Raw genomic sequence first — 24,601 nt, 5'->3', positions numbered from 1 at the left:
CCTGCAGTGGGCATATGCATTGCATATGGGGCTTGCACACACCTACGTACAGCAGAGAGGTGTGCACGATGCGCACCTGCATGCACACACAGACCACGATTGCATACACATGTGCACACACACAGCTCAGCACAGCCCATTTCCAGGAGGGTTGGACAGCTTTAATCACACCAAGGCACTTACTGGTCCCCAGCCCCCCCGCCCCCATGCCCCCAACTCCAGCCCCCCTCCCCCCACACACCCAGGGGCGCACCCATGGGTGCTGCCTGATGTGGCCAATAAAGTGCTGAGTGGGACCCCGCTGCAGGAGCAGGGTGCAGGGTGGGGGGCATAGGCAGAGCCGGGGGGGCCCTCACCCTGGCCCCCAGCGTTTGGAGAAGGGCAGCACCGCAGGGGCCGGACGGACAGTAACGGAGAGTTAAAAAGCCCTCCCCCAAAAGATTCCCCCATTCCCTGGCACAGCGGTAAAAAGGCACCCTTGATTATTTGGGAGACCGTTGCTTTTCTCCCCTTAAAAATATATCATTGTCCATAGATTGACTCTAAAAGATATGCTCTCCCTCCATTTAAAAGTCCGCCCCCCTCCCTGAGAGCCCTCCATCCCCTCGAGGCTGGGAGACCACGGCAAGGGGGAGGGGGGCAGGGTTCATGTAAGGCCATGGAGAGGTGGGGGGGTGGGACATTACATTAAGGCTTCTATGGGCCACCCCCATTGGGAGTCACAGCCTTTGGTGACACTGAGAAGGGATGGGGATAGAGGGCGTGTGGCCCCCCCACAAGGCAGGGGAACCCTGCTGGTGAGTGGAGTGGCCCCATTGCCACGGAGGCACTGTGGGAGGGGAGTGGGGGTTTGAGGCCACCAGAATTCCCACCCCCGTGGGAAGAAAGTGAGGTTGGAGGGGGTGATTTTGTATCCCTTCCCCAGGCACCTCTATTGCAGGGGGGACACATACAGACATGGCGTCCCAAGGCACATGGAGGCATTGAAAACCAGGGGCTCAGCCTCCCCAAAATGCACCTCTGGAGGTGGGGAGGGGGCACCAGAAGGCACAAAGGCGTGTGTGGAGTGGTGCCTCCCCAAAGTTATCAGCTGCACAGAAGGCAGAGCTGGGGGCACGGCAGTGACACCAAGACCAATGGGACCCAAACTTGGGCTGCCAGTCTCCCCATTGGACTAAGACTGTGGGGACCAGGTTCCCCCAAAAGGCAGTGGTAAGCAGCAGCTGCTTAACTCCCCTCCCCACTGCAGGGGATGCAGAGGGGAAAAGGACCTGAGAACCATTTTGGGGAGGGGGGGGCAGTGAGAGGACGGGACCCCTCCAAACATGTCCCCAGCGGGTCACCCCGGGCACCCCTTCTGCGTGGAGCACCCACTGTGACCATCACAGCGGGGAATGGGAAGGTGATGGGGGGACACCGGGAACCCCACAGCCCCCCAGTGATGCTGCCACCGGGCCACCACTGCCGGCCACACTGGGGCACCACTAGCTGTTAGTCCGCTGCTTCTTGAGCACTGTGTAAACGTCGTCCACTTTGCTGAGTCTCTCGAAGAAGGGCAGCAGGTCCAGCAGCTCCGTGTCTGCCATGTTGTCGAACCATGAGGCCACCGGCACCTGCGGGCACAGCCACTGGCTCAGGACCTTGCGTCCCTCGTAGCCCCATTGCTCCACCACCCGGACCACCCCCCCCATGGGGTACGTACAGCGTTGTCAGGGTGGAAGATGTAGGAGGCGGGCGAGTTGTCCACGATGATGATGCGGCGCAGGTCGCGGCCCAGGCGGCTCAGGTCTTTCACGTAATTGCCCCGGTGGAAGACGCAGGACTCGCGGAAGAGCCGGGCACGGAACGCCCCCCATTTATCCAGCAGGTCGGCCACGGGGTCCGCATACTGCGAGGAGAGGGGAGGTCAGCAGGTGGGCAAAGGGAATCGAGGTGGCTGTCAAGGTTCAGTGGTCCCCTTGGGTGGTTGGGCAAGGGAGACAAATGGTGGCCAAAGTCCGGTGGTCCCAAGGTCAGTGGGTGGTTGGCCAAGGGGGACCCAGCGGTGCCCGTGGGTGGTTACCAAAAGGGACCACTGACATCCAGCGTCCAGAGGTGCCCATGGGTTTGTCACCAAGGGCCAGAGGTGGACAAAGGTCCAGTGATGCCATAGGTTTGCGGCTGCAGGGGACTCATGATGCCCAAGGAAGGGGACAACAGGGTAACTGGAGCTGCCACTCACCTTGGCCAGGCTGGCGGTGAAGAGCACACACTCAAACAGCTCTCCCATGCGCTGCAGGAACTCGTCCACATGCGGCCGCTTCAGCACATACACCTACAGGCACAGGCACTGAGGGACCCAGCGGCACATAACCCTAACCCTATGGGGGTTGCCAGCACCACCCCCCTGTGACCACTCTGGTGGAGCCCCACACCACAAAGGGCACCACGTCCTGACCCCGGTCAGCAGCAGGGAGGAGACATGCCCTGTGCTGGAATGAGGGGACACCGCTTGCTGACAGTCAGGGAGGTGCCCGCTATCCCTGACATCTCCAGGGTGAAGCGTTGGGCGGGCTCCGGAGCCAAGTAACCTAGAACAGGCTGACTGCCAGATCACAGCCTATCCTGGATTACTTGAACCCAGCGCCAGCCTCTTTGGGGGGCACCCCACCTGACCCCCAAACTCCTCCCAAGCCCTCACTGCACAGCCCCATACCTGGTGCATGATACCATCAATCTCCACCGGAATGATGAAGTCAGCGTTGTTCACCGGCTGCAGAGAGCACAGCGGGGTCAGCGTGGGGTAGGGGGCTCCCATGGCCCATAAACCTCCCTTCCACCCCAATAGGGGTGCTCCCACCTTGAAGGAGCTGTGCACCAGTGTCTCGTCCAGGTCGATGACCACACACAGCTTGCTGGCATCCTGAGGCTTGATCTCGGGCAGGAGGTGCTTGACCGCAGCCTGCAGCAGGGGGGCACAGCCAGGGGGTCGGTGGGGGGGCGAGGGGCACCCTCTTCCCTTCTGCCTTGTGCCCCGGTCAGGCAGCAGTGTCTCCTTCTTTAGTTACAGGGGGCTGGGGCACGGTGGTCGAGTGCCCCTGGATCCGCCCCCATTTTGGGGTAGGAGTTCTGGAAGGGGGTACCTTGGGCACGGTGCCATTCTCCTCCACCAGCAGTGGGGCGTTGTTATTGACGGAGAAGGGCTCAGCATCATCGTGGCACAGGCAGCAGAAGAGGGACTGGAGGATGCTGCGGCCCCGAGGCTTCTTGGCAGCGGCCGGGGGGCTCTGGGCACCTGCGGGATTGGGGAGCACAACAGGGGTTGGGCACCACCAGGATCCTACAATAGCTGCCCTCTGCTGAAGCTGGGGGGGAACTCCTCGAGGTGGGCAACCCTCCGGGGGGTGCTGAGACCCCACGGACACGCGTGGGTTGTGCTGTAGGAGGGGCCGAGCCAAAGGGGAGGGGCCTAGCCATCTTTCTTCCCGCCTCCCCGCCAACTGTTCGGCTTGCTCATTGGCTGGTGCAAACGACCCGGAGGCGAGGAGCCAATCGCGGTGAAGCACACCCCACTGGGTGCCGTTTCCTGAGCCCCCATTGGTGGATCGCAGGGAAACTGAGGCACGGACACCTTCAGCGCGGCCGGATCCTGCCCCAGCCCAAGCCCGAGGGTCGGGAGCGGGGCAGGGATGCTGCCGGGGGGTGGGACGGCTGCCGACCCTCATGGTTCTGCTCCTCCGAGACTCGCAGGGCCCTGGGAACCCCCACAGTGGGGCAGGGGCTGCCCCCCATGCGATCCCACGCCGGGACGCCACGGAGCCGCGTCCCTCCGTGCCTCAGATTCCCCGCTGCGCTTCCCCCGCCCCGCTCTCCCCGAATCACCCCAGGAGGGACGCAGACGGGGAATGACGCGTGGAGCAGTGCAGACGAAACCCCCTTCCCGTGTCCCCGCGGCCCCGTCCCGGTGCACGCAGCCCCGCGGGGCCGCACTCCAGCTGAGGCCAACCGCAACTCATCACACGCTCCGCGCCCGTCGCCGCGCACGGGGGGCGGGGGGGGGGGGGGGCACGTGGGGGACCCTGAGCAACGCGGAGCAAAGGGTCTGACCCTTGGCCCTATAGGAGACAGGGCGGGTGGGGGAAGGCTGGGCTGTCACCGTGCACCCCATAGTGCCATGCAGCGAGAAGAGGGGGAGGTTCGTGGGTGGGGAGGGAGGGGGGTGGACGCACAGCGGCGGCGGGGGCCGAGGAGCGATTTTCCAGATTTAGCCCCCCCGACCCTCCCCTAAAGCAAAACCCACAGAGGGAGGAAGGGAGGAGGAGGGGATGTGGGGGGGTCCCGATGCCGGATTATTTAGAGGAGGGGGGCATTACCTTTCTCCTGCAGCGGGGCGGTCACCTCCTCCTTGCTAACCTGGGTGATGATGGACTGGTGGTCCATGGGGGGGAGGGGGAGGGGGGGGGCAGGAGCGCGGAGCTGCCCCCCCCGGCTCGGCCCCCCGGGGAAGGGGGGGGGGGGGGGCGGGAGGGGCGCGGGGCGGGGAGGGGGGGGCGGGCAGCGGGCGCGGGGCGGCGGGCGCGGGCGCGGGGAGCGGCGGAGGAAACTTTGTTACAACATGGAGTTTCCTCCGCACGGTTTTTTGCTACAAACATGGAACCCGGACGCGGTTTCAAGGAACCCCTTAAAAGGGCAATGCCAACTCCGTAACCCAAACCCGCTTCCCCCCCCCCTTCACAACACCGTCCCCATCCGGCTCACGCCCCGTGTAGGAGGAGCAGGGGGTCGCCACTGCCCGCACGTTTCGGGGGTCTCGAGGTGCTGGAAGTCCCCTCCGCAGATCCCCCACCCACCGCCGCACAGCCCCGCTCCCTCTGCCCCCACGTTGTCCCCACCCCTCAGCAGCTGCCGAGGATGCACCGCTGCGGTTTTCTTTCCCTCCCCGACAATCCGCAGGGAACTCGGGGTCACCCCACGAGGACGCGCCGTGGGGTGTCCCCGTTTGTCCCCCCCCAACCCGGACCGGTGGCGACGCCCGTGGGTCCCAGCTGTCCCCTGGCTCTTAGCAACTGTTTGGGGCGCGCTCCGGTGGGCTCGGGAGCAAAGCCGCGTCCCTGCGCGGTGCCACCACTGACCCCACGGAGACATCGAGGGGAAAAATCCCCCCATCCTGCCGGGCTGGCAGCTGTGATAGCAGGCAGTGCTGCCCCCGTGCCCTGAGGCTGCGATGTCCCCTGTCCCCGAGGAGGAAGAGGAAAGAAGTGGCCGTGCTTCCTCCGGGCCCTATTTCGGGCCGGATCCCGCCGCTGTCGCTGTCCTTTTCCGTACGGGGATGCTGAAGCTCTGGGCCCCACAGGGGCACACGCAGAGGCCGCGCTCGCTGCCCGCTCTGTGATCCCGCACGAGGAGGAAGGCCTCGCGGTGCGGTGACAGCTGGCGGCCCTGGTGACCGCGGCGCCGGCCCCAGCACGACGAAGCTCGGCTTCTAATTAACTAATTAATGCAATTAGCAAGGCTCCGAGGCCAGGCTGGGAGTCAAGCACTCGAAGCATCAAGCATCCCTCCAGCCGGCTGCACGCTCGGGTACGGAGTGGGGGCTGGGGACAGGATGGGGACATGGCCTCATGCTGCATGTGTCACCGTCCCCATAAGGACCACAGCGTCTCCGCAAGGACCTCTCTGTCCCCACGAGGACCAGGCTGTGCCTCAGGCTTTTAGAGAACCATGTGCTACAGCCGCCCCCTACTCTAACCCTAACCCTGCCACGAGCTCAGCCGCCCTTGGGACGCCCCGTCCCCTGCTGTCTCTGTGCTCTCAGAGCCCCTCCGTGCCCCCGAGTCTCTCTGCCCTCCCCACTCCAGGCAAGGGATGCCCCTCGCGCGGCCCCGAGGCCGTGGGAGGAGGATGGGGGACGGGACACACGGGGACACCCTCGACCGGCGGTGGGCCCCACCGGCCCGGCTCCTCCTTCAAGCAGCACACAGCCGGGCCAACGCGGAGGGGGGTGGGGGGGGAGGCACCGCCCCACCCGCTCTGCCATCGCCCTTTTAAGGAAGGGGAAATTCTTCACATAAACAAGCGCGGTGCCCGGGGCGGGGGGGGGGAACTTTACCCGAGGGGAGCTTTGGCGGATGGGTCGGGGGGGGGGGGGGGGAGGCAGGCGGCTGGACCCCCAAATAGCTCCCGCCCCTCAGTTAGTGTCATTTGGGAAGGGGGCACTTTGGGGTGGAGGGCGGGAGGGGGGGGGGGGGCAGCCCGTCGGAGGGGGGGGGGGCCTTGAAACAGCCAGGGAGCGTCTCGCAAGTGCGGGCCGCGGCGGGGGGCGCAGCGCTGCGGGACCCCCCGCCCCAACACATAGAGGCGGAGAGTGCGTTACAAACGTCAATTTATCGGCCCCGACCCCTCCATCCCGCGCCGGAGCCCCTTTGGAGAACAGCCCCCGGCCCGTGCGGGGACAGCCAACGGGCGTCGCCACGTTTGGGACCGGGGGGGGGGGGGGAGGGGGACGGGACACGCACCAGGGCTGGGTCTGCAGGCAGCGAAACGGGCGGAGCGGGCTCCCCCCGGGCTGTCCCTGCGGTGCGCGGCGGTAATTAGCGGTCCCGGCGGTAATTAGAGGAGCCTCCGCTTCCCGGCGCTAATGAGCAAGGGAGGGCCCATCCCGCTCGTCCCCCTGCCCCCCAGCACCACCCAAGGAGAGGCTTTTGCAGAACCCTCCGAGGTCTGTTAACCCCTGCCGTGCTGGGGGCGTTTCCCTAGAAAGCATCTCCCCCCGGGGCTTGGTGTGGCAGCAGGGCGCTGTTGTGCGGGACGGAGCCCGTCACTGCGGCCCTGCCGCCCCCGGCCCGTCCATGGTGAGATCGAAGCTGAACCGGTTGTAGCGTCCCCTGGGCAGGAACCGCGCTCCGTGCGCGATGCTGCACGTCCAGAGCTGAAGGCAAAGAGGGCACTCGTTGGAGGCACCGCGGCTGTAGAAGAGTCAATACCTCCACGCACCCCCAGCCACCCTTTGCCCTTACCAGGTAGGCGACAAAGGCCACGTAAGCCACCAGCAGCAGCCCCAGGGGAATGAGGTAGCCCAGGCCCCGCAGCGTGGGCAGGAAATCCACCACGAAGTACACATTGATGGCACAGACCAACCCCGTAATGAGGGACATCAGCACCTTCCCCAGGCTGCAAGTAGCAGGTGGGTATGGGCACCAGAGCTCTGTGCTACCCATCCCGGTAAGCAGGGCGGCAAGAGCCCTAATAGAGGGGTTGTGCGGCCCATAGCCACACTTCACCCCGCTCTGGGGCCACCGGGGTTGCTGAGGACAAGGAGGTGTTCACCCTCCCCTCCCCCCCCCCCCCCCCCCCCACGCACCCCAGCACTCACAGACCATTGGTGAAGTCATGCATGAGCGGGCGCAGGCTGGTGAAGGTGAGGACGGGCAGCACGGCGAAGGGCAGCTGGAATTGGGTCAGGATGAGGGGGGCACAGTGGGGACGGGGGCCCGGCTGTGCCCACCCCTCACCAGGATGCTCTGCAGCACGTTAAGCAGGTCATTCATGCCCGTCAGCTGGCTTATGTCCCTAAAGGCAGCCACGAAGAGGGTGGGCAGGATAGCCAGGGAGCGAGTGAACAGTACCCGGGTGAAGCGGGACCAGCGCATCTGCAGGAAGCCCTGGGGGTGAGGGGAAAGATGTGCCATCAGCCCTTGGCGTGCTCCCAAAATTCTGTACAGACGTGTTCCCCCCCCCCCTCCCCAACTCCGTAGTGCTCAGTTCCTGCAGGGCTGCAGGGCCCCGCTAGATGTCAGCCCCTGCTCGTTAAGCGAACGGCTCGTTAGGGAAGGAGGACCTCACATGAGGGGCTCACGGGGAGATGATTGCCGAGTGGCAGCAATGGGTGGGCGCTGACCCCATCCCGGCTCTCAGGGAGTCCAAGTCTGCCCAGAAGAAATCTCCCTGCCAAATGCCCCTGTTGGGGTCGGGCTGCCCGTTGGACCCCTGCCCAGAGCCCATCCTTGAGTTACCTCTCCCTGTGTTCCCCTCTCACCTCCATGACAAACTGTCCTGCGTAGGTGCCTGTCATGGTGGAGCTCTGCCCTGCTGCCAGGATCCCCACGGCCCAGATGTAGAGCGCTGCAGCCCCAAAATAGCAGCCCAGGATGACACCCTGCGTGGCAACACTCTGATGGGGATCCCAAAGTATTCCCCCTTGGCATAGTGAGGGGTTGGATTTGGGAGACCGGAGGCAGCATGGTGCCCCCAAAACAGCCACCAAGGCTAGCTGGCCATGGAATGCAGCCCAGTGCCACTCACTCCCTGATAGATATCCACAGAGACCGTCTCATTGTTGATGGGGAAGATGCTGGCATAGTGACTGACACTGCTGTTGACACACTTGTTATGCTGCAAAACATGGTGAGCATGAGCGTGGCATGGCTATGAATTCAACTCTCCACCCAATCCAGCCCTCCACCCATCCATTCATCCATCCATGGCCAAGGAGCTCACCTGCCCCTCTCCACCCCTGGTGCAGCTGCCACCTCCCTGGAGGGACTCACCACATCCTCATTGCGCTGGTGGTAGAAAGCCTCGCCAAAGACAGCCATGACAAAGAGGTTGATGAGGAAGGAGACGAAGAGAGCGAGGCAGGACTCAGTCAGGAAGTACATGTTGGCCTCCTTTACCTCCTCCTTCTTGGAGCGGTCAATCGCCCGGGTCTGGGCATGGCAGGTAATGTGCTCCATGGGGATCCATTACAGCCCCCCATGGGGAAGCCATTCACCCCATTCTACCACGTCTCTGCAATGGGGAACTTGTCCCCTGTTCCCTTCTCACCTTCACCAAGGAGGAGTGTAGGAAGATGTTATGGGGCATGATGATGGCACCAACGATGCCCACAGCCTGCAGCAGCTCCTCTCGCCCACAGCCCAGGCAGTAGGGCAGGAAAATTCCCTTCAGCACCTCTGTCTGCACTGGCCTCACCACCACGTACTGGGAAGGGGCTCTGTGAGCTGCCCCCGCCCCAGCAGCTCATTTGAATCATTACAGGCTGGGGGGTCTTTACCTCATAGCCAAAGGTCAGAGCCATGATGGTGATGAGGAGGCCAAAGAAAGCCTCCAGCTTGCGGAGCCCTGCAGAAGGAAGAGATGAGGAATGACACACTGGTGCCTGCACCTCTGCAGTGACTTCTCAGGGTCTGGATGAGTGGCCCCCATCCCAGTGCCCCTGCACTCACCATACTTGTCAAGGAAGAGGAAGAAGAGGGTGTCTGTGATGGTAATGAGAACACCACCCCAGAGCGGGATGCTATGGGACAGGAGAGCAGGGATGTCAGCCAGGTTGGTGGAGCATTGGGGTGGGCTGCATCCCTCACTGGGGTGCAGATGGGACCTGGCAGCACCCTGCAGGTAGTTACCGTCCGGCTGAGAGCAGGCTGAAGGCGATGGCCGTCCCAATCACCTCCTGCATGTCTGAGCCGATGATGGCGATTTCCATCATGAGCCACAGCAGCACACGGGGCACCTGGAGGGGATGGGGATGCATGGCGACATGCTTGAACCCTGCGGGGACCCGGCCCTGGGATGCTTGGGATAGGGGTGATGGGTAGAGGGTGCATGAGGGGGCTGCAGAGTGCAATGAGAGGGAGAGTGCAGATCAGACGGGCAGGACGCAGCTTGCAGCTGCTTCTGACGCTGGGACTCAGGCGTCCTCACGTGGGATTGGAGTGAGTATAGCTGTCTCTGTGCCAGGCAGTGGGGTGCGTGGGGCCAGAGGGGGTCACTGGGGCTGGAGGAGCTGTGGGAGAAAAAGGGCTCCTCACCCACACTGTGATCCCCCTGGGTGCTCACCGTGGGGTAATAGAGGTAGCAGATCTCTGCCAAGTCCTTCCCCGTCACCACGCCCAGGCGGATGGCCAACCTCTGGCACAGCAGTCCCAGCACTGTGGCCCACAGCAGCACCCACAGCAGCTGGGGGGGCAGGAGAAGGGCAGCACGGGTTGGTGGTGGGCAGCACCCCGCACCCAGTGGGGTCACCAGCAGCCTGGGGCTCACCTTAAAGCCGGCCACGGCCCCGCACTGCAGGTCTGACTCCACGTTGCCTGGGTCCAGGTAGGCGATGCTCATCAGGAAGCCAGGGCCAGTGAAAGCCCACAGCTTCCTGAAGCTGAAGCCGGGCTGCAATGGGGTGGCAGGTCACAGTGGGATGGGGCAAGTCCTATGGGGTCTGGTTGTTCCCATTCAGAACTGGTGGCTCTCAGTTGTGCTACTGGTCGCCTATTTCTGTGGAGCCCTGCACTGCCACGTGGGCACATGTTGTGCATGGAAGGCATTTCTCTCTCCTCCAACCCCCTTTCCTTGCCCTTCACCACTGGGGTGGACAGCGAGACCCCAGTGATGTTTGGGCATGGGATTGGATTGCAATTTTTTGTGGCACAGATGGAGCTGCCGCCCTCCTTGTGCCGTTAACAGCATCTTGTGCAATCACACTCCAGTGAGCTGCTTTCACAACTCCATTCCTTCCCCTTCTCCCTTCCTCTCTCAGGCAACAGCTGGGGCTGGAGGGGCCCCAGGCTGCTGGGGAGGGCCATGGGACTTGGCCACCCCCTGGGACAGGAGATGGGGTGGCCCTCAGAGCGGGGCATCACTGCCTTGTGCCTTGGTTTTCCCATTGGGAAAGCTTCAAGTGTGGGAATGGGGCTGCAATTACTCTGCTGGAGCTGGAGCTGTGGATGTCAAGGTTCCCAGGGCATATCCTAGACGTGTCCCTTGTAGTACTCAGTATCCTCAGCTGCACCTACCGCGCTGCCTCTGGGGATGCTGATGAGCTCATCCAGGTAGGTCTGAGCATGGGGAACAGGGTGATGCGGGGGGACAGGGATGTTGCTGGCGTCCGTTTGGCCTCGGTTCAGGGACCCAGTGATGCCTGGGAGAGAAGGAAGAGGACAAGGGGAGGAAAAGCAGGAGGGCATGTAGCAGCTCACTGCATATATGGACAACGCCAGGTCCCAGCTTCATCCCAGAGACATCCTCCCAGGGAAAGGCCCCACAGCTCCAGGGGGCTTGCAGCCACTGGGGCCAGTAGTGGTGGCCTGAAGCAGCCAGATGCCACCTCCAGCACAAGTGCCTGTCAAAGCCCTCTCCCCAGGCCACCCGTCACCAGCCCCAGTGCCACAATGAGTGGGTGCAGAGGGTATGATGTACCCAGCCAAGATGGGACTCACCTGGCTCCAGTGATGCCGTAGCAGGGCTCGATCCAGACATGGTGCTGGGGAACCCCTACCTCTGTGTGCTGTGCTCAGTGCACAGCTCTTATAGCTCCCAGCCCCCCCTCCAGGGAAAGCGGAGGAGGAGAAGGAGGAAGTGCTCCTTCCCTGCTTGCCACAAACCTAGGCTGGGAAAAGGCCTCCCAGGGGGCTGGGTCTCAGTTCCCCACCTGAGCATGGGGCAAAGCAACCTCCCTTTCATCTGGAAACACGTATCCAAGGGTGGGCATTGTGCCCATGTGTCACCCCCACAGCACATGTCAGGGTCCTGCTGCTTAGAGCGGGGAACACGGGCAGTTTTCCACAATGGAGGAGTTGCTGACCCCGTTGAAGTGGGAGAAAGGTCAAAGGAGTGGGAGTGAGAAGGAAGCAGCATGCATTTCACAGGCACGTGAGCAGGGCAAAATGCACCCCGGGCTTGGAGAAGGTGGTCCAGAGAGTGCTGGGTGCTGAGGTGGAAGACACTCTCACCCAGAAGTCTGGGGAGCTCAGTGTTGGTGTGAATCAGGCTGCACCTCACAAAGTTCCTGGGGCTGTGGAGGGACCCTGGGGTGACATCCCTAGGGGACACATGGAGTGGTGGCAGGGCACAGGGCTCTGCCACATGGTAAGCCCTAGGCACTCCATATCCCAAGGGAAGGCTTTTTTTTTTTTTCTTTTTTTTTTTGGGGGGGGGGGGGGGGGGGGGGAGGGAGGTGGGAAATAAGCCCTAAACAGTCATGAGGGGCTCATAGACAGCTCAGCCTCCCAGCCCTCCCCATGCCTCAGTTTCCCCAAATCACACGAGAGAACTTCAGGAGCACTGCTGATACCTTTAATCCCCCTGAGCCAGGGGACTGGGACAGGAGATGCTGCAGAAAGGGCTGGGGGATACGGAGGAGGCAAAGCTGGGCCCAGGGGGCTGGTGGCGGGCAAAGGGAGCAAAGAATTCTGCAGCAAAGAGGATGGGGTCGGGGGGCTGGCGGAGCAGCAGGGCCTGCAGGAAGTCAGCCAGCAGTGCAAAGAGCTCAGGATGCTGCTGAATGTAGGTGCTGTGGGACGCTCGCAGCTCCTCCTGTAGGGTTGAGGACAGGGTCGTCCCCGTGCCAAGCTGGTGGGGAGCCTGGGTCTTTCCCTGCCTTTGCAGAGGGTTTGGAGGTGCTATGCCTCTTCCCAGGGGGAATCCTGCTGAAGAGCAGCATAATCTCATGTCTCTCATCCCCAAGTCCCCCCCTCACCTTCCTGTCCAAGAACCAGGAGCACAGCTGGGCGTCCTCCTCCCAGTCCAGCAGCTGCTTTGGGAAGAGAGGCTGGGACTCTGCACCCATGCCGCTGAGAGCAGGTGCATCCTGCAGCACAGCAACCATCGGGCACCCCACCTGCACCTGCCGAGCCAAATGCCTGCAGAAGGGCATCAATGCTGAGCTCCTCCATCCTGATGCCAACACCCAAATCTGCCCCACCCCAGGCCAGCACCGTACCCGCTGGGGAGGAGGCTGTAGTGCCACACCATCGGAATGCCCTGGGCAGCATGCAGGGCTCTCTCCACCACCAATACTTCCGCCTGTGCTGAGCCCACCGGCTGCTGCCGCATGCCCAGGGAGCGCTGTAGGGACACAAAATCACTCTGTGCCCACCTGTCATCCTCGTGTCAGCCACCCGTGCCCCCCAGGGTCTCACATAGGTGGTGGTGCAGAGGTGGCCCTCCTTGTCGATGGCCGGGAAGGTGATGCTGGGGGGCACGGCACGGCGGCACGCCAGCACCCGCAGCAGCAGCAGACTGGCAGCCTCCCCCAGCAGCCCCTCCAGCGAGGCCCAGCTGTAGGAGAACACCTGGTGCTGTGGGTCTGCCTGCAGGGACAGCCCAAGGGACACCCTGGAGAATCCATACCAACTGCTCTCCAGGTAGGAGGGAAGGGTGGGAGGAGGTGGGGGATATCACCTCTCCGTCCTGGGTGGTGACAGTGACGGTCATTCCATGTGGGTGCTGTACCATGTGGATCTTCCTCTCCATGGGGTGTGCTCCAAACTGTGGGGGGAACAGAGCCACCCAACATCCCTCTCAGTTGGTGCAGGGGAAGAGGGACACCAGGGTGCCATAAACAGGTTCACTGTGGGAAAATCCCCATCCCCACTGCCACCCAGAGCAGGGGACTAGCCTGGAAGGATGGCTCAGGTGCATAGGCAGAGGCACCGCTTCAGAACAGAGGGACTAAGGGGACATGCCACCACCACGGCTGCCTGCTTACCTCCAAGCGCTCGTGCTGCTCCTGCTCCAGCGTCTCCAGCTGCATAGACACATACCCTGTGGGAGCAGAGCTCTGTGCACCCCGGGACAGGGACACCACTGCCCCCAAGATACCATCCCACCCAGTGGGATGGTGACATCCCACTCCAGTGCTCCCAGCTCACCTGTGAGCCTGCAGGAATATGGCACGCCATCCAGCAGCCCCTGGGAGCCGGCCTGGAGCAGGAGGCAGCTCCTCACCAGCTGGCCCTCCTGCTCATAGGGTGCATGTCGGGCTGTCACCCAGAGATGTCCCTGCGGCTGTCCCCCCGCTGCCACCAGTGCCAGTGTCTCAGTGAACAGGCAGCGCTCCAGCTCCTCTGGCCCTGTGCAGGGATGGTCACTGAGCGGCCCCCAAGGTGCTGCTCCCCTTGAGGTCACTGCATCCCAGGGAGAGGGGCTGGCACCCACCGATGCGGTTCAGGAACTTAGCAGCTGCCTGCATGGGGATGGAGTCTTCTGATGGGAGACAGCAGTGCTGAGGGGGTCCTCCTGAGAGCCTTCCCCCTCCCCCCCCCTCCCCCAGTCTCCACCCTGGAGAGGAGCAGCAGGCAGCGCAGCAGAGCAGCACCCCCAGTGCCCCCCCCCTCGGAACCCCATGGAAGAACACAGCCTTCACCCCTTTCCTTCCCTCCCCCCCCACCCCCAAGTGCTGCGGTTCCCCCAGACACCTCTCAAATTGCAGCAGCCCCCTCCCCAAATCCTCACCCCCTGCCCTATATAAGTCCGGGGTCTTCTCCCCCCAAACTCCCCCTTCCCACCAACCCTCGGGTTGCCCTCCTCCTCCCCCAAGCCTCAGACCTGTACCCGTCGACCCGAGCTTCCCCCCCTCCCCTTACAACGCTGGCAGCCGTTGGCATAGGAACGGCCCAACCCCACCTCTTAAAGTGGCCACAACCTCACAGCAATGAATAGCTTTTTTGGGAGGTGGGTGCAAAGGGGTACTCCCCCGGACACAGAAAAAAGTGGTTGAGTGGGAAAAGATTCGATTTAGACTTTTATTTGGGGGAGTGTACAGGGGTTTCCAGTCCTCAGTACAGAAGTACTACCTGCACACCCCCAGCACTGTGCCCCCCATCCCAGTGTATGGGGGGTGGATAAGGACATGGGGGGAGCCCCAGGGCAATGGTGGGCACCCAGGCTTCCTCCCTGCCCCTCCACCCCCAAAGGGAGACATAGTAATGAGGGGGAAGGGGAATTCCCTGAGCACTGGGGGTAAATTGGGGTCTCCCATAAAACAAGGGGGAGGGAAATAAGGAGAGCCCTTAGTGCTGTTTCTACAGCCCCAGAAATGGGGCAGGGGGGCCGCAGACCCCCAGAGAAGGGATCGTGTGGAAAAGGGGGTCAGGGAAAGGGACCACCTATGAGGTGCACACATGGGGTGTGTGTATGGGGGGGGTCCATGCTTTCCCTGTATCTCCCAGCAGGACTAAGGAGGAGGGGAATTCACAGCAGAAAATCACATAGTCCAGAAGACCCCCCATGTCCAGAGGGGGGGTCACAAGGTGGGGAAGGTCACTAGGTGGCCTTGTAGAGATCCTTCCTCCTGCGCACCTCCCGCAGGACGCGGGCTCGGAAGGCATCGTGGTGCTCCCCGCTGCCCCGCTGCAGCCCCAGCGCCTCATGCAGCTCCCGGCGGTGCGTGCGCAGGAAGGGGTTGTAGGTCCGCTCCTCACCCAACGTCGAGGGGCACTGCGGGGTGGAGGACAGCACTCAGCCACATCGTCCTCCCCACAGACACAAATAGGGCCGTGGGAGGGGGGGGGTCCTCACCGTACTCCTCTTCTCCTGCCGCTGCTGAGTGGCCCAGAGCAGCTTCTGCTCCAGCGCGGGGTTGTCCAGCTCCAGCAGGCGGGCGAAGCTCAGGCACTCCAGTGCATACTCGTGGCCTGGGGGCAGCACCTCAGCATCACCCCAGAGCGATGGAAAGGGGCAATCTGGGGGTTTTAGGGTAGGGGATGCTCACCCGGCCACAGCAGCGTGTCCTCTCCCAAGCCCATGGCTGCATCCAGGGAGGCCAGCATGGTTTCGGGGGAGCCCTCAAACAGTCTTCCTGCGGCCAAACACACAGCCACCATCACCGGGGGAGGGAGGTTCAATTGGGGGGTCCCCTCCTGCAGCCCTTCAGGACTTCAATGCCCAACATTTAGACAACATGAGATCACTGCACTCACCACAACCAGCCAGGAAGAGCAGGTCCCCGGAGAACAGGCAGGGGGGGCCCCCGAAGGGCCCTGCATCCAGCACAAAGGCCATGTGCCCCACGGTGTGGCCTGGTGTGGCCAGTGCCTCAAAAGTCAGGCAGCCCACGCTCAGCTTCTCCCTGTCCCCAATGGGGCTGTGCCGGCAGGGAGGGGGGGAGCACGGTCACAAATACCCAAAATACCCAGCACTCCCAAAACAGCCCCCACAGGGTTCATAGCATGCCAGGGTGCTGGCACGGGGGGAGGGAGACCCAAATAGATGGAAGGATGACTGTGGCACTTACTGGGTGAGCTCGGGGATGGCATCGACAGCACTGCCATACACCTTGCAGGAGCTGTGCTGCTGGAGCAGCGCCACGTTCCCTCCGCTGTGGTCCCTGCAGGTGAGCAGGTCAGTGCATCCCCAGTACATGTTAGGTATGGGGGCACACCATCTCAGCAACACTTGGAGCTGAGGGGGCTCATAGCCTGCCAACTCCAGCTGCCCCACTCCCACAGAAGCAGGCTTTGCTCTGGGATCCCCACCCCAACAAGCGTTCCCAGCACCTCTAATCACTCTCAAAGCCCCCAGTACTCCCTTACCAGTGTTTGTGTGTACAGAGTATAGCCTCCAGCACCACCCCCTCCTCTTCAATGGCAGCCTGGCAGGACAGAAATTTGGGAGCACGTGTATGGGGGGAACACTGCTCCCTGCTCCCTGACACCCCGCCCTGTGCACTGTAGGTTACAGATTAGGGGCAGATATGCTCCCCACTCCTAGGACACCACAGTACAGCACTGGGAGTAGGGGGGGGGGAAATCCCACCTGCACAGCCAGTGGGTCAGAGGGGTCGACCACGGCTGCACGGCCAGAGTCTGTGTCGATGACCAGGTAGCTGTAGTTATTGGAGAGCACAGGGATGGGCACGATTTTCACCCCTGAAAAGGACACACGGACAGACAGACAGACATCAGAGTACAATGGGAGCAAGGCTGAAGCCCCCTGCCCAAAATGGGGATGAAGCTCAGAACTCACCATGGAAGCCCAGTGGTTGGGACACCGAATGGCCGTGGGGGAAGCGCTCGCGGGCTTTCTTCACCTGCCGCTTGTAGAAGAGGAAGCCGAGGCGTGTGCGGGCGTACAGGCTGTACCTGTGGGGGGCACAGGGAGCCCCCATGGGGGGATTTAAAACACATCTCTTCCTCACAGCCCTGTATACCCTCTGCAAAAGTCCTGGTCCCACCATCTGTCCCCAGCCGTGAGCACAGCCCTGATCTGAGGTCGATCCCACGCTGAGAGCTGCAATGGACACTGGGTTCTGGAATCGGGAGGAACACACAGCACTGTTGGGTAACGAGGAGGGCAAAACAGAAGGGGCTGCAGAAAAGGGAAGTGAGAAGCACTCCCGTTCACATGCCACGTAAGACCAACAGGCTTGAACCCTTTCTATTTATACAGGAGGATTTCAGGGCTGGGGACAGATGCCACGAAGGACGTGAGATGCTCGAACCTACATCTTTACCCCATTCTCATCCGCAGGGCATCACCCAGGGCGCTACACCGTGCACCTGCTCATCCTCGTAAGGGCACGGTGGGGCATGCGCCTGGAAAAACGGTGGTGGGTGGAGACCGACACCCGCGGGCCGGCACTGCTCTGTGGAGCGAGGGCAGAACAAAGGGGAGCAGCGGGGGCGGCCCCGCACCTTCAACCTTTGCGCTCCCCCCGACGGCGGCGATTCCGGCGCTCCCGCCCGCAGCCTTCCGTTGGGGGAGCCCCGCGGATCCCCACTCGGACGGCCGGGAGAGCCGACCCTTCCGTGCGAGGCCACCCCCACGGCCCGCCGGCACTCACCCCAGGCGGAAAAGCAGCGGCCCGGCGAGTGCCATGAGAGCGGCGGAGGCGCGGCGGGCGATGCGGCGCACAGCCGGACAGCGGCCCAGCCAGGCGGCGACCACCAGCCCGCATGCAGCGGCCCCAGCCGCCACCGCCGCCCGACAGCGCGGCCCCGCCATGCCCCTCGCCCGCCCCCGCGGGGCCCCGCCCCCCTCGACAGCCAATAGGGGAGCGGCGTGACTTCGGGCCACGCCCCCTCACCGTTCCCGCCACCCCACGCGCCCCCTGCCGGAGGGTTTCCCCCTGTTAGACGTCAGTCGCGGGGAAGGGGGACCCCTGCGAATGACGTCAGCGCCGCGGTGGGGGTCCCCCGTGGGGGGACCGCGCTGCCCCGCGGAGCCCGGCCCGACTGCGGCACGGTGGGGCGTCCCCGCGCTGCAGCCACTGCCCCGTGGGGGCTGTGGGACGCTCGGTCCGGCACCGTCACCCTGCCGCTCTGGACCCGCACCGACTGCTGTGTGGAGGAGCCGCCGCACGAGGGCGCGGCGCCGAGGGGCGGCCCCGAGGCGGGGCAGCTGCCGTCCGTCCCTCCGGACCCGCCCCGGCCGCCCCGTCCCGGCCTGTCCCGTCCCGCCCCGGCCGAGTTCCAGCCCCGCGGAGCAGCGCGCAGCAGGTAGGGGAGGCCCGACACCCCCAGCTCTGTCCCTGCGCGAGGTACTGGCATGAGTGGGGTCGTGGGGAGCGGGAGGGGCAGAGACGGAGTCCCCCGGGTCCCCTCGGGAGTCCCCCAGCTCGGGCGGGGTCTCCCAGCTCTCCCAAACCACTTCCGGTCCCCTATCTGTCTGCCCACCCCGCCGATGCCCCCCAGCCCAAGCCCACTCTGTTATCCCACCTTACCATCCCCCCGGATCTTTCCCAGACCCCCCTCCCCTCCCCCCCTTCTCTGCTTATTTCCTCCCCTCCCTCTTTGCTTTCCAAATCCCCGACGTCACCCCGCCTGCCCCCTTCTCGCCCTTGGAACCCCCCAGCACTACCTCTATGCCCCCTCTGCCTTTCCCGGTGTCCTAGGAGGTGGGTGGGTGTCCCACGGACTGGAGAGGACCCGTCTAGGGACTGGAGGTGCTGTCCCCGAGCCGCGGTGACACGCCGTGGTTCCGTGGGATTGATTGCTGCGACGTGTGGCCCTTGGCCCTCATCCACCGCCTTCCTCTGAGCTTCCCGGAATGGCTGGGAATCTGCTTGGATGGGGTGGGGGGTTGGGCTCGGGGGAGCATCCCTGTGTTCCCCCATCCTTGTCCCCAGTGCTCTGTTCAGGGGTTCTGTGCCTGTGTCCCACCCCAGCCATGGTGTCCCCATCGCTGGGTGGAAAGGGCCTGCCAGTGCGTTGCGAGGCAACCTGTGGCTTCAGCTGAACGGGGGCAAAGTCCCAGTCTGCTTGGCACAGGGACAGCAGTGGGAGGGGGTTCCCTGGGGGACTGTGCTGTGATACCCTGCTATTGGAAGGGGTGTCTCACGAAAAGCCTGATGCTGGACAAGGATATGGGGTGGTATGGGGTAGGCACTGTAGGGCATGAAGCCGGCTCTCTGCATAGGGACACCTGGGTCACAGCAGATTGGGGACAGGAGGTGACAGTTGGCATACATACTTGGCACCCCTGGGATGGGACGGATAGGGCTGCGGGGCTGAGACCCTGCAAACTTGTGCCATGGGTGAGCTGAGCTGGGCAGCAAGCCTGGAGGCATAGGGGCATCTGTGCTGTGCTGTACCGAGCTGTGCCATGCTGTACTGTGCCGTGCCAGGCTGTGCCAAACTGCTGTAATTTTCCAAGTTCTTCTAGGAAGGCAGAGCCCTTCCACGGCTGATCCACTCTGGGAAAGCCCCAGAGAAAGTGGGGAGTGCTGGTATCCTGTCCTGCTAGGTGCTGTGTGGAGCACCCCATCTCCATTGTGTTGAGGTCCCCCCCTGGCTGCCTGCCACTTATCAGTGCTGAGTCACGGTACCAGGCAGAGCTGTGGGGACCGGGTGGTGGCCACAGGGTCACTGAGCTAGCTGGGGTGGCCTGGCTGGTGACCATAGGTTTCGATGCCCTGTTCTGAAAGAGGAAATGGATCATGCGTTGGGGTTCTGTGCCCAGAGATGGATTCTGCCATAAGTGCCACGGGGAAGTGACCCCGTGAGGTGCGTACATCCCATGGGGCAGGGTTCTGGGGGGGGGGGGATGGTGGGGTTTTGTGCTACTGGGTGCGGCTGGGACCCGTTGGGCTGGTTTCTTGTCTCTGCTGAGGCTGTGCCTGGGCATTGCTCCGGTTGGAGGCATTCACTTGGGCTCGGTCTCATGGCCACACTGAAGTAGTGGGGGCTGCTGGGTGCGGGGTGGGTGAGCAAGGGGTGCCAGCAGGCACTGAGTGGTTTAGGAGAAACTGAGGAGTGTTGAAAGCGAAACTTTGGAGACCACGTGGATGGGTTATTTTCGGCACTACCGTCACCATGATGGGAAACATGACGGCATGGCCGTGGGGCAGGCAACCACCCCCGCTGGGATGGATGGACAAACAGACACTGAGCATTCCCCCTGTGTGCCCCCCCATCCCATCCCACCCAGCACAGCACTGGCACAATGCTGCAGGAAGCTCCCAGTCCCACCCAGTTCCCTTGGGGCTACGTCCTGCTCACGTCACTGCTGGTGCTGTGGGGGGGCAGGGGATGAGGGCGGGGGGGTTCCCTGCCAGCACCACGGGTGTGGGGCAGGGGCCTGGCAACAGCTCCTGGCAGCACCATTGTTTTCCTGGCCTTGGTGTTCCTGCCTTTCTCCTCCTTCTCTGCCTTCTGCTCTGGGGGAGTCAGCCCAGTGCTGGCCCTGCTCCCAGCACAGCTACTTGGCGGCTGCTGGGGGATCTGCAAGGGGAGCTCAGTGCAGGGTCCCAGTCTCCCCACCTCTGCAGTCGTGCCTGATGGGGGTTGACACCGTCCCTGGTCCCAGCACTGCGGTGGCATGTGCTGATCCACAGCCCCGTGCCCATCTCTGAGCCTCAGCAGTGTTTGTGGGGAGCAAAACAGAATTTCTGCCCATTGCACGGTGACTGGGGGGACAGCCGGGTTGCTGACCCCAGTGATGGCAGGGCCAGCTGCAAAGGTCAGGTCCCCAGCGTACCTTGAGTCACCGCGTGGCCGTGCCCTGCCCGCAGCCACTGCCTGACATCACACCAGGGACTCAGAACATGGGAATGTAGGTGGCCCTGGGCTTTAAGTGACCTGGTCACCGTGCTTCTCGGCCCTCATTAAAGAGAGTTCACTTATTAAAGAGTTGTGTTTCTCCTGCACTCGATGCAGGGCACATCATGATGACTGTCCCCTGAGTCCATGTGTTCCTCATCATCAGGGGATACGATATGGGCCAGGTGACATCCTCTATTCTCCCCTCCAGGTGCCCAGCAGGACAGCTCGCAGCTGGCATGGCGCAGCCCAGCGCACCCCCCCCCGTACGACGACAAGAACCCCCTCTACCCCCCCAGTGCCTACCCCCAGCCCTCCCACTATGCTGGAGGGTACCCACAGCCAGGGGGGTACCCTGCACCTGCGGGCTATGCAGCACCAGGGGGGTATGGGACACCAGGAGGGTACCCACAGCCAGGGATGGCTATGCCCACCATGCCCATGCGCTTTGGTAAGCTGGGGAGCTTTGTTTTGGGGTGGGAGCATGGGTGCTGGGGGCTCTCACTCTGTTCTGGGGAGGGTGTCCTCTGGTGTGCTGTCACATGGGATGAGCTGCGGTGACCTTCCCTGGCAGGTGATAACTATGGAGGTGACGGTATGGGAGGCAGCTCCCCCATCCAGTCGGCTGACTGGGATGACAGAAAAGTACGGCACACCTTTATCCGCAAGGTGAGTCTGGGGCATCCCCTGGGGGGTTGGGGGCACGGGTTGGTGGCAGCAGGCTGAGTGCTGACTGCCTGCTGCCACCTCCCACAGGTCTATGCCATCATCTCCGTGCAGCTGCTGGTGACGGTGGGGATCATCGCGATGTTCACCTTTGTGTGAGTGAGGCGGTGATGGGGGGGGCTCACCCCAGCGTCAGGGGGGAGCATTTTGGTGCTGGGCGTGGGGGAACACTGGGGGAGTGTGTGCCAACCTCATGCCTATCCCTGCCACCCCACAGCTCACCTGTCCGCTCCTTTGTCCAGAGGAATGCTGCCATCTACTACTCCTCATAGTGAGTATGGGGGGTCCCTGTCACCCTCTGGGTGAATGTCAGTCCTCCCAATACAACCGGGTCCCTTGGGCTGAGCTTTCTGTCTCTCTGCAGTGCTGTCTTCCTGGTGACCTACCTGGTGCTGGTCTGCTGCCAGGGCCCCCGGTGAGTGCTAGGGACAATGGAGGGGGACACGGCTATCTGGGGGTCCCCTGGGCTTTGAGGGATGGGGACACTGCACAGGTACAGTGCCACCCAAATCCAGGGACCCCACCTGGGGTAGTCCCTGTGGAAGGTGAGACAGGGCTTGGCAACATGAGGACATGGACACTAATACCATCTCACTGCTCTTCAACTCTCTCATCCCCAGGAGACGCTTCCCGTGGAACATCATTCTGCTGAGCATCTTTGTGAGTAGGGGGCCATGGGTTCGGGGCTGGGGGGTGACAGCACAGACATGTCCCACAGAAGGGACGGTTCCTGCTGAAGAGGCTTGTGGGGCTGGCAATCAATCTGCCCCTGCTTTGCCATCACTGACTCAGGCCTTCTGTCCTGCAGACCTTGGCCATGGGCTTCATGACAGGGACGATTGCCAGGTACCCAGTGGGGATCTGGGAGGGTTGGAGTCCTTGTCCCTTGCCATGCCTGTGGTGACATTGCTGTCTACTCTGCCCTCAGCACGTACCGGACTAATGCTGTCCTCATCGCCATGCTCATCACCGCCATTGTGGCCATCATTGTCACCATTTTCTGCTTCCAGACCAAGGTGAGGAAGGGGTGTGCCCTGGGGTGGGGATGGGGACATGGGAGTGCCCTCCTGTGACACTTCCTACCCCTCCTCCCCCAGGTTGACTTTACGTCGTGTCCGGGGCTCTTCTGTGTGTTGGGCATCGTGGTCATGGTGACAGGGATCGTCACAGTCATCGTTCTCTCCTTCAAATATGTGAGTAGGGGGCTGCTGGGGCTGCCTTCCTCTGAAGACAGAGGGTGGAATGGCTCATGTCCCCATGTTCCCTCCCCATGCAGGTGCCCTGGCTCCACATGCTGTATGCAGCCATCGGGGCTATTGCTTTCACCCTGGTGAGTTGGTGCTCCCCTTCCTTGCCCCATGCTGGGGAGCCCCTGGGGGATGCAGGGCTCCTCCACCTGACCCCCCCATGTCTCTGCCCCCAGTTCCTGGCCTATGACACGCAGCTGGTGCTGGGCAACAGGAAGAACACGCTGAGCCCTGAGGAGTACATCTATGGAGCCCTCACCATCTACACTGACATTGTCTACATCTTCACTTTCCTCCTGCAGATTGTGGGCCGAGATTGAGCCCCTGCTTGGGACCCCTTACCCCCTCCTCAAAATGCTTCTTTCTCTTTCCTCCATTGCTACTCTTCTCCCAGCCCCCCAGTCACCAGCCAGGCTCCTGGTATCCCCAGTTGGGATACTGCTGGCTACCACAGCTGCAGCCCCTCTGCCATCCAGTTGTCCCCATGAGGCCACTCACTGCCCCAGAGCTCCAAGGCACCAGGACCAGGGATGACACTGGGGCTGTCCCCATGGGTGGGACGGCCAGAGGTGCTCCCAGCATTGGGGGGTACTCTGCTTGCTTGTAAATAGGCTTTGAAGCTGGTACCTGTGTACAGTTCTGCCTGGTGTCCTCGGTGCTTCAGCACCCCTTGATTGTGGCCTGCTGGAGGAGAAGGGTTCCCTGTGTCCCACACTTGGGCCCTGAGGCTCTCTGGCCTAGGGGGATTGCTAGCAGCCAATGGGACAGTGCTGGGCTCTGCCTGGGGCCCGGGCTCCATTCAGTGCCTTAAATGCAGCGTTGGCCTTTGCCCTGGGCACAGCGGGGCCTGGTAGGCCTCAGGCCCCATTGGTCTCTCTGCAGGCCTGGCCTTGGGCCATGCTCAATTGTTACACATGCTCAATAAAACACTTTAATTTTCCAGATGGCCCCAGTTTGATTCAGGCAGGGCCCTGTACTGGGTGTGGGTGGAGGTGTCCCTGGGTCAGTCCTGTGGTGCTGGCTGGGTCCCAGCTATGCACCCCGGCGGTACCGCTCCGTCTCGTAGTCGCCCACATTGGCTCCTAGCATCTTGCGGCGGATATGGAGCTGCTCCAGGCGGTTCTTGTCCACCTCTCTCTTCACCAGGAGGAAGAGGATGATGCCACAGGGCAAACCGATGGCCCTGGGGACAAGCAGGGGACAGAGCCGTGTCACCACGTGCCCCCTGGTGCTGAGCCTCCCACACCCAACCACGTGCCTCCGCACTCACCAGGCCACCCCCACCGGCTTCATGGGGTTCTTGCCCTTCTTCCGCGTGGGGATGTACTCCACCCCCTCGGGGAGCTGCCCCGCTGGCTCTGGTGACCTCGGTGGCGCGGGTGGCCCCGCAGGCCGGTGGCAGCTCTGTCGTCCCTGAGCCCCCCGCCCGGCCACTGCCAGGAGCCCTGTAAGGAGAGAGGGCTCAGGAAGGTGTGGCACGAGGAGGAAACACGTCGCCCCTGCTGCCCCGACCCCTGCCCGACCCGCACCCCTGCCCCGGCTGGGCGGGCGTAACCAAAAGATGGGCGGGGCAAGCAGAAGGGGGCGTGGCTTAGCCAAGGAAGGGCGTGGGTTCTGCTGCTACTCTCGTGCGCCGGGTGTGGCTGAGACCCTGCGGCACCGGGGGCTGCCCTGGACACTGTAAGCCGCGGAGAGTCGCGGCGTGGTACACCCGGCCCGCCGCCCGCCCGCTGCCCTTCTTTACCGCGCAGTCCGCCGAGGGCCGCCGCCATGCTGGACCGTGCCGGACTCCCGCGGCCCCGCTGCATGACGGGAGATGCGGTCCGCCGTGCTGGAGCGGCCGGCGGATGGCGCTGCAGGGGAGGAATAAAAAACTGCATTTCCCAGAGTGCGCCGCGC

General features: G+C 63.1%; 5 protein-coding genes across 9 annotated transcripts; 1 reads left to right on the top strand and 4 right to left on the bottom strand.

Annotated features, from left to right (window-relative positions):
* Window positions 1-211: 211 nt before the first annotated feature.
* Window positions 212-4,468, bottom strand: CTDSP1 (CTD small phosphatase 1). The gene is made up of 7 exons (XM_048953503.1): window positions 4,353-4,468; window positions 3,123-3,274; window positions 2,840-2,941; window positions 2,696-2,752; window positions 2,222-2,314; window positions 1,703-1,888; window positions 212-1,613 (listed from the first exon to the last, which is right to left on the bottom strand). Exons 1-7 carry the CDS (start codon window positions 4,417-4,419, stop codon window positions 1,485-1,487), a joined length of 786 nt encoding a protein of 261 aa, XP_048809460.1. The 5' UTR covers window positions 4,420-4,468; the 3' UTR covers window positions 212-1,484.
* Window positions 4,469-6,269: 1,801 nt separating this feature from the next.
* SLC11A1 (solute carrier family 11 member 1) lies at window positions 6,270-11,755 on the bottom strand. Its single transcript, XM_048952742.1, has 15 exons — window positions 11,190-11,755; window positions 10,767-10,891; window positions 10,021-10,143; window positions 9,817-9,936; window positions 9,384-9,490; window positions 9,204-9,274; window positions 9,032-9,099; window positions 8,803-8,958; window positions 8,526-8,684; window positions 8,281-8,370; window positions 8,015-8,134; window positions 7,491-7,640; window positions 7,352-7,425; window positions 6,996-7,149; window positions 6,270-6,907 (listed from the first exon to the last, which is right to left on the bottom strand). The coding sequence occupies exons 1-15, from the start codon at window positions 11,227-11,229 to the stop codon at window positions 6,797-6,799; spliced, it is 1,668 nt and encodes a 555-aa protein (XP_048808699.1). The 5' UTR covers window positions 11,230-11,755; the 3' UTR covers window positions 6,270-6,796.
* Window positions 11,756-11,996: 241 nt separating this feature from the next.
* On the bottom strand, window positions 11,997-14,343 carry LOC125696808 (ciliogenesis associated TTC17 interacting protein). 3 transcript variants are annotated; one of them, XM_048952928.1, is made up of 9 exons: window positions 14,299-14,343; window positions 13,909-13,953; window positions 13,623-13,823; window positions 13,460-13,515; window positions 13,153-13,239; window positions 12,891-13,061; window positions 12,692-12,816; window positions 12,449-12,611; window positions 11,997-12,285 (listed from the first exon to the last, which is right to left on the bottom strand). In XM_048952928.1, exons 2-9 carry the CDS (start codon window positions 13,940-13,942, stop codon window positions 12,046-12,048), a joined length of 1,077 nt encoding a protein of 358 aa, XP_048808885.1. In that variant the 5' UTR covers window positions 13,943-13,953; window positions 14,299-14,343; the 3' UTR covers window positions 11,997-12,045. The 3 variants fall into 3 exon arrangements, with proteins under 3 accessions (XP_048808885.1, XP_048808884.1, XP_048808886.1); XM_048952929.1 differs by having other exon boundaries at window positions 12,147-12,349; XM_048952927.1 differs by having other exon boundaries at window positions 11,997-12,349; window positions 12,692-13,061.
* A 144-nt stretch (window positions 14,344-14,487) lies between these two features.
* Window positions 14,488-24,576, bottom strand: PNKD (PNKD metallo-beta-lactamase domain containing). Of its 2 annotated transcripts, XM_048952690.1 has the most exons (11): window positions 24,447-24,576; window positions 23,973-24,147; window positions 23,754-23,885; window positions 16,717-16,832; window positions 16,507-16,619; window positions 16,284-16,342; window positions 15,986-16,078; window positions 15,672-15,835; window positions 15,464-15,550; window positions 15,271-15,386; window positions 14,488-15,189 (listed from the first exon to the last, which is right to left on the bottom strand). In XM_048952690.1, the coding sequence occupies exons 1-11, from the start codon at window positions 24,508-24,510 to the stop codon at window positions 15,016-15,018; spliced, it is 1,293 nt and encodes a 430-aa protein (XP_048808647.1). In that variant the 5' UTR covers window positions 24,511-24,576; the 3' UTR covers window positions 14,488-15,015. The 2 variants fall into 2 exon arrangements, with proteins under 2 accessions (XP_048808647.1, XP_048808646.1); XM_048952689.1 differs by lacking the exons at window positions 23,754-23,885; window positions 23,973-24,147; window positions 24,447-24,576 and adding an exon at window positions 17,534-17,694.
* On the top strand, window positions 18,083-23,644 carry TMBIM1 (transmembrane BAX inhibitor motif containing 1). 2 transcript variants are annotated; one of them, XM_048952694.1, is made up of 12 exons: window positions 18,083-18,188; window positions 20,941-21,180; window positions 21,304-21,398; window positions 21,486-21,550; window positions 21,673-21,726; window positions 21,820-21,870; window positions 22,076-22,115; window positions 22,264-22,301; window positions 22,384-22,471; window positions 22,553-22,648; window positions 22,732-22,785; window positions 22,879-23,644. In XM_048952694.1, the coding sequence occupies exons 2-12, from the start codon at window positions 21,150-21,152 to the stop codon at window positions 23,020-23,022; spliced, it is 756 nt and encodes a 251-aa protein (XP_048808651.1). In that variant the 5' UTR covers window positions 18,083-18,188; window positions 20,941-21,149; the 3' UTR covers window positions 23,023-23,644. The 2 variants fall into 2 exon arrangements, with proteins under 2 accessions (XP_048808651.1, XP_048808650.1); XM_048952693.1 differs by lacking the exon at window positions 18,083-18,188 and adding an exon at window positions 18,210-18,229.
* Window positions 24,577-24,601: the final 25 nt, after the last annotated feature.

This window comes from Lagopus muta, chromosome 8, assembly GCF_023343835.1.
Source record: "Lagopus muta isolate bLagMut1 chromosome 8, bLagMut1 primary, whole genome shotgun sequence".
NCBI classification, from domain to species: domain Eukaryota; kingdom Metazoa; phylum Chordata; class Aves; order Galliformes; family Phasianidae; genus Lagopus; species Lagopus muta.
Note: the sequence above shows the minus strand (reverse complement) of the source record. Positions and strands in the feature narration are given on the sequence as shown.

Bases quoted from the DNA above. Each gene is read 5' to 3' on its own strand.
- SLC11A1 (XM_048952742.1), bottom strand. From the start codon at position 11,229: ATGTCTGGATCGAGCCCTGCTACGGCATCACTGGAGCCAG. The intron at 9,100-9,203 runs GTGAGTGCAGGG...TTCCTTCTGCAG, and splicing joins CCTCTTCCTTGACAAGTATG to GGCTCCGCAAGCTGGAGGCT. The intron at 8,959-9,031 runs GTAAAGACCCCC...GCCCCTTCCCAG, and splicing joins CTCTGACCTTTGGCTATGAG to TACGTGGTGGTGAGGCCAGT.
- CTDSP1 (XM_048953503.1), bottom strand. From the start codon at position 4,419: ATGGACCACCAGTCCATCATCACCCAGGTTAGCAAGGAGGAGGTGACC. The intron at 3,275-4,352 runs GTAATGCCCCCC...CCAATCCCGCAG, and splicing joins CGCCCCGCTGCAGGAGAAAG to GTGCCCAGAGCCCCCCGGCC. The intron at 2,753-2,839 runs GTGGGAGCACCC...TGCTCTCTGCAG, and splicing joins TGGTGCACAGCTCCTTCAAG to CCGGTGAACAACGCTGACTT.
- PNKD (XM_048952690.1), bottom strand. From the start codon at position 24,510: ATGCAGCGGGGCCGCGGGAGTCCGGCACGGTCCAGCATGGCGGCGGCC. The intron at 23,886-23,972 runs GTGAGTGCGGAG...GCTTGTCCCCAG, and splicing joins AAGCCGGTGGGGGTGGCCTG to GGCCATCGGTTTGCCCTGTG. The intron at 16,079-16,283 runs GTAAGGGAGTAC...GCTCACCTGCAG, and splicing joins CTCTGTACACACAAACACTG to GGACCACAGCGGAGGGAACG.
- LOC125696808 (XM_048952927.1), bottom strand. From the start codon at position 13,942: ATGCAGGCAGCTGCTAAGTTCCTGAACCGCATCG. The intron at 12,612-12,691 runs GTACGGTGCTGG...GCCCTTCTGCAG, and splicing joins TACAGCCTCCTCCCCAGCGG to GCATTTGGCTCGGCAGGTGC. The intron at 12,350-12,448 runs GTGAGGGGGGGA...CCCTCTGCAAAG, and splicing joins CCTGGTTCTTGGACAGGAAG to GCAGGGAAAGACCCAGGCTC.
- TMBIM1 (XM_048952694.1), top strand. From the start codon at position 21,150: ATGGCTATGCCCACCATGCCCATGCGCTTTG. The intron at 21,871-22,075 runs GTGAGTGCTAGG...TCTCATCCCCAG, and splicing joins GTCTGCTGCCAGGGCCCCCG to GAGACGCTTCCCGTGGAACA. The intron at 22,302-22,383 runs GTACCCAGTGGG...CTCTGCCCTCAG, and splicing joins ATGACAGGGACGATTGCCAG to CACGTACCGGACTAATGCTG.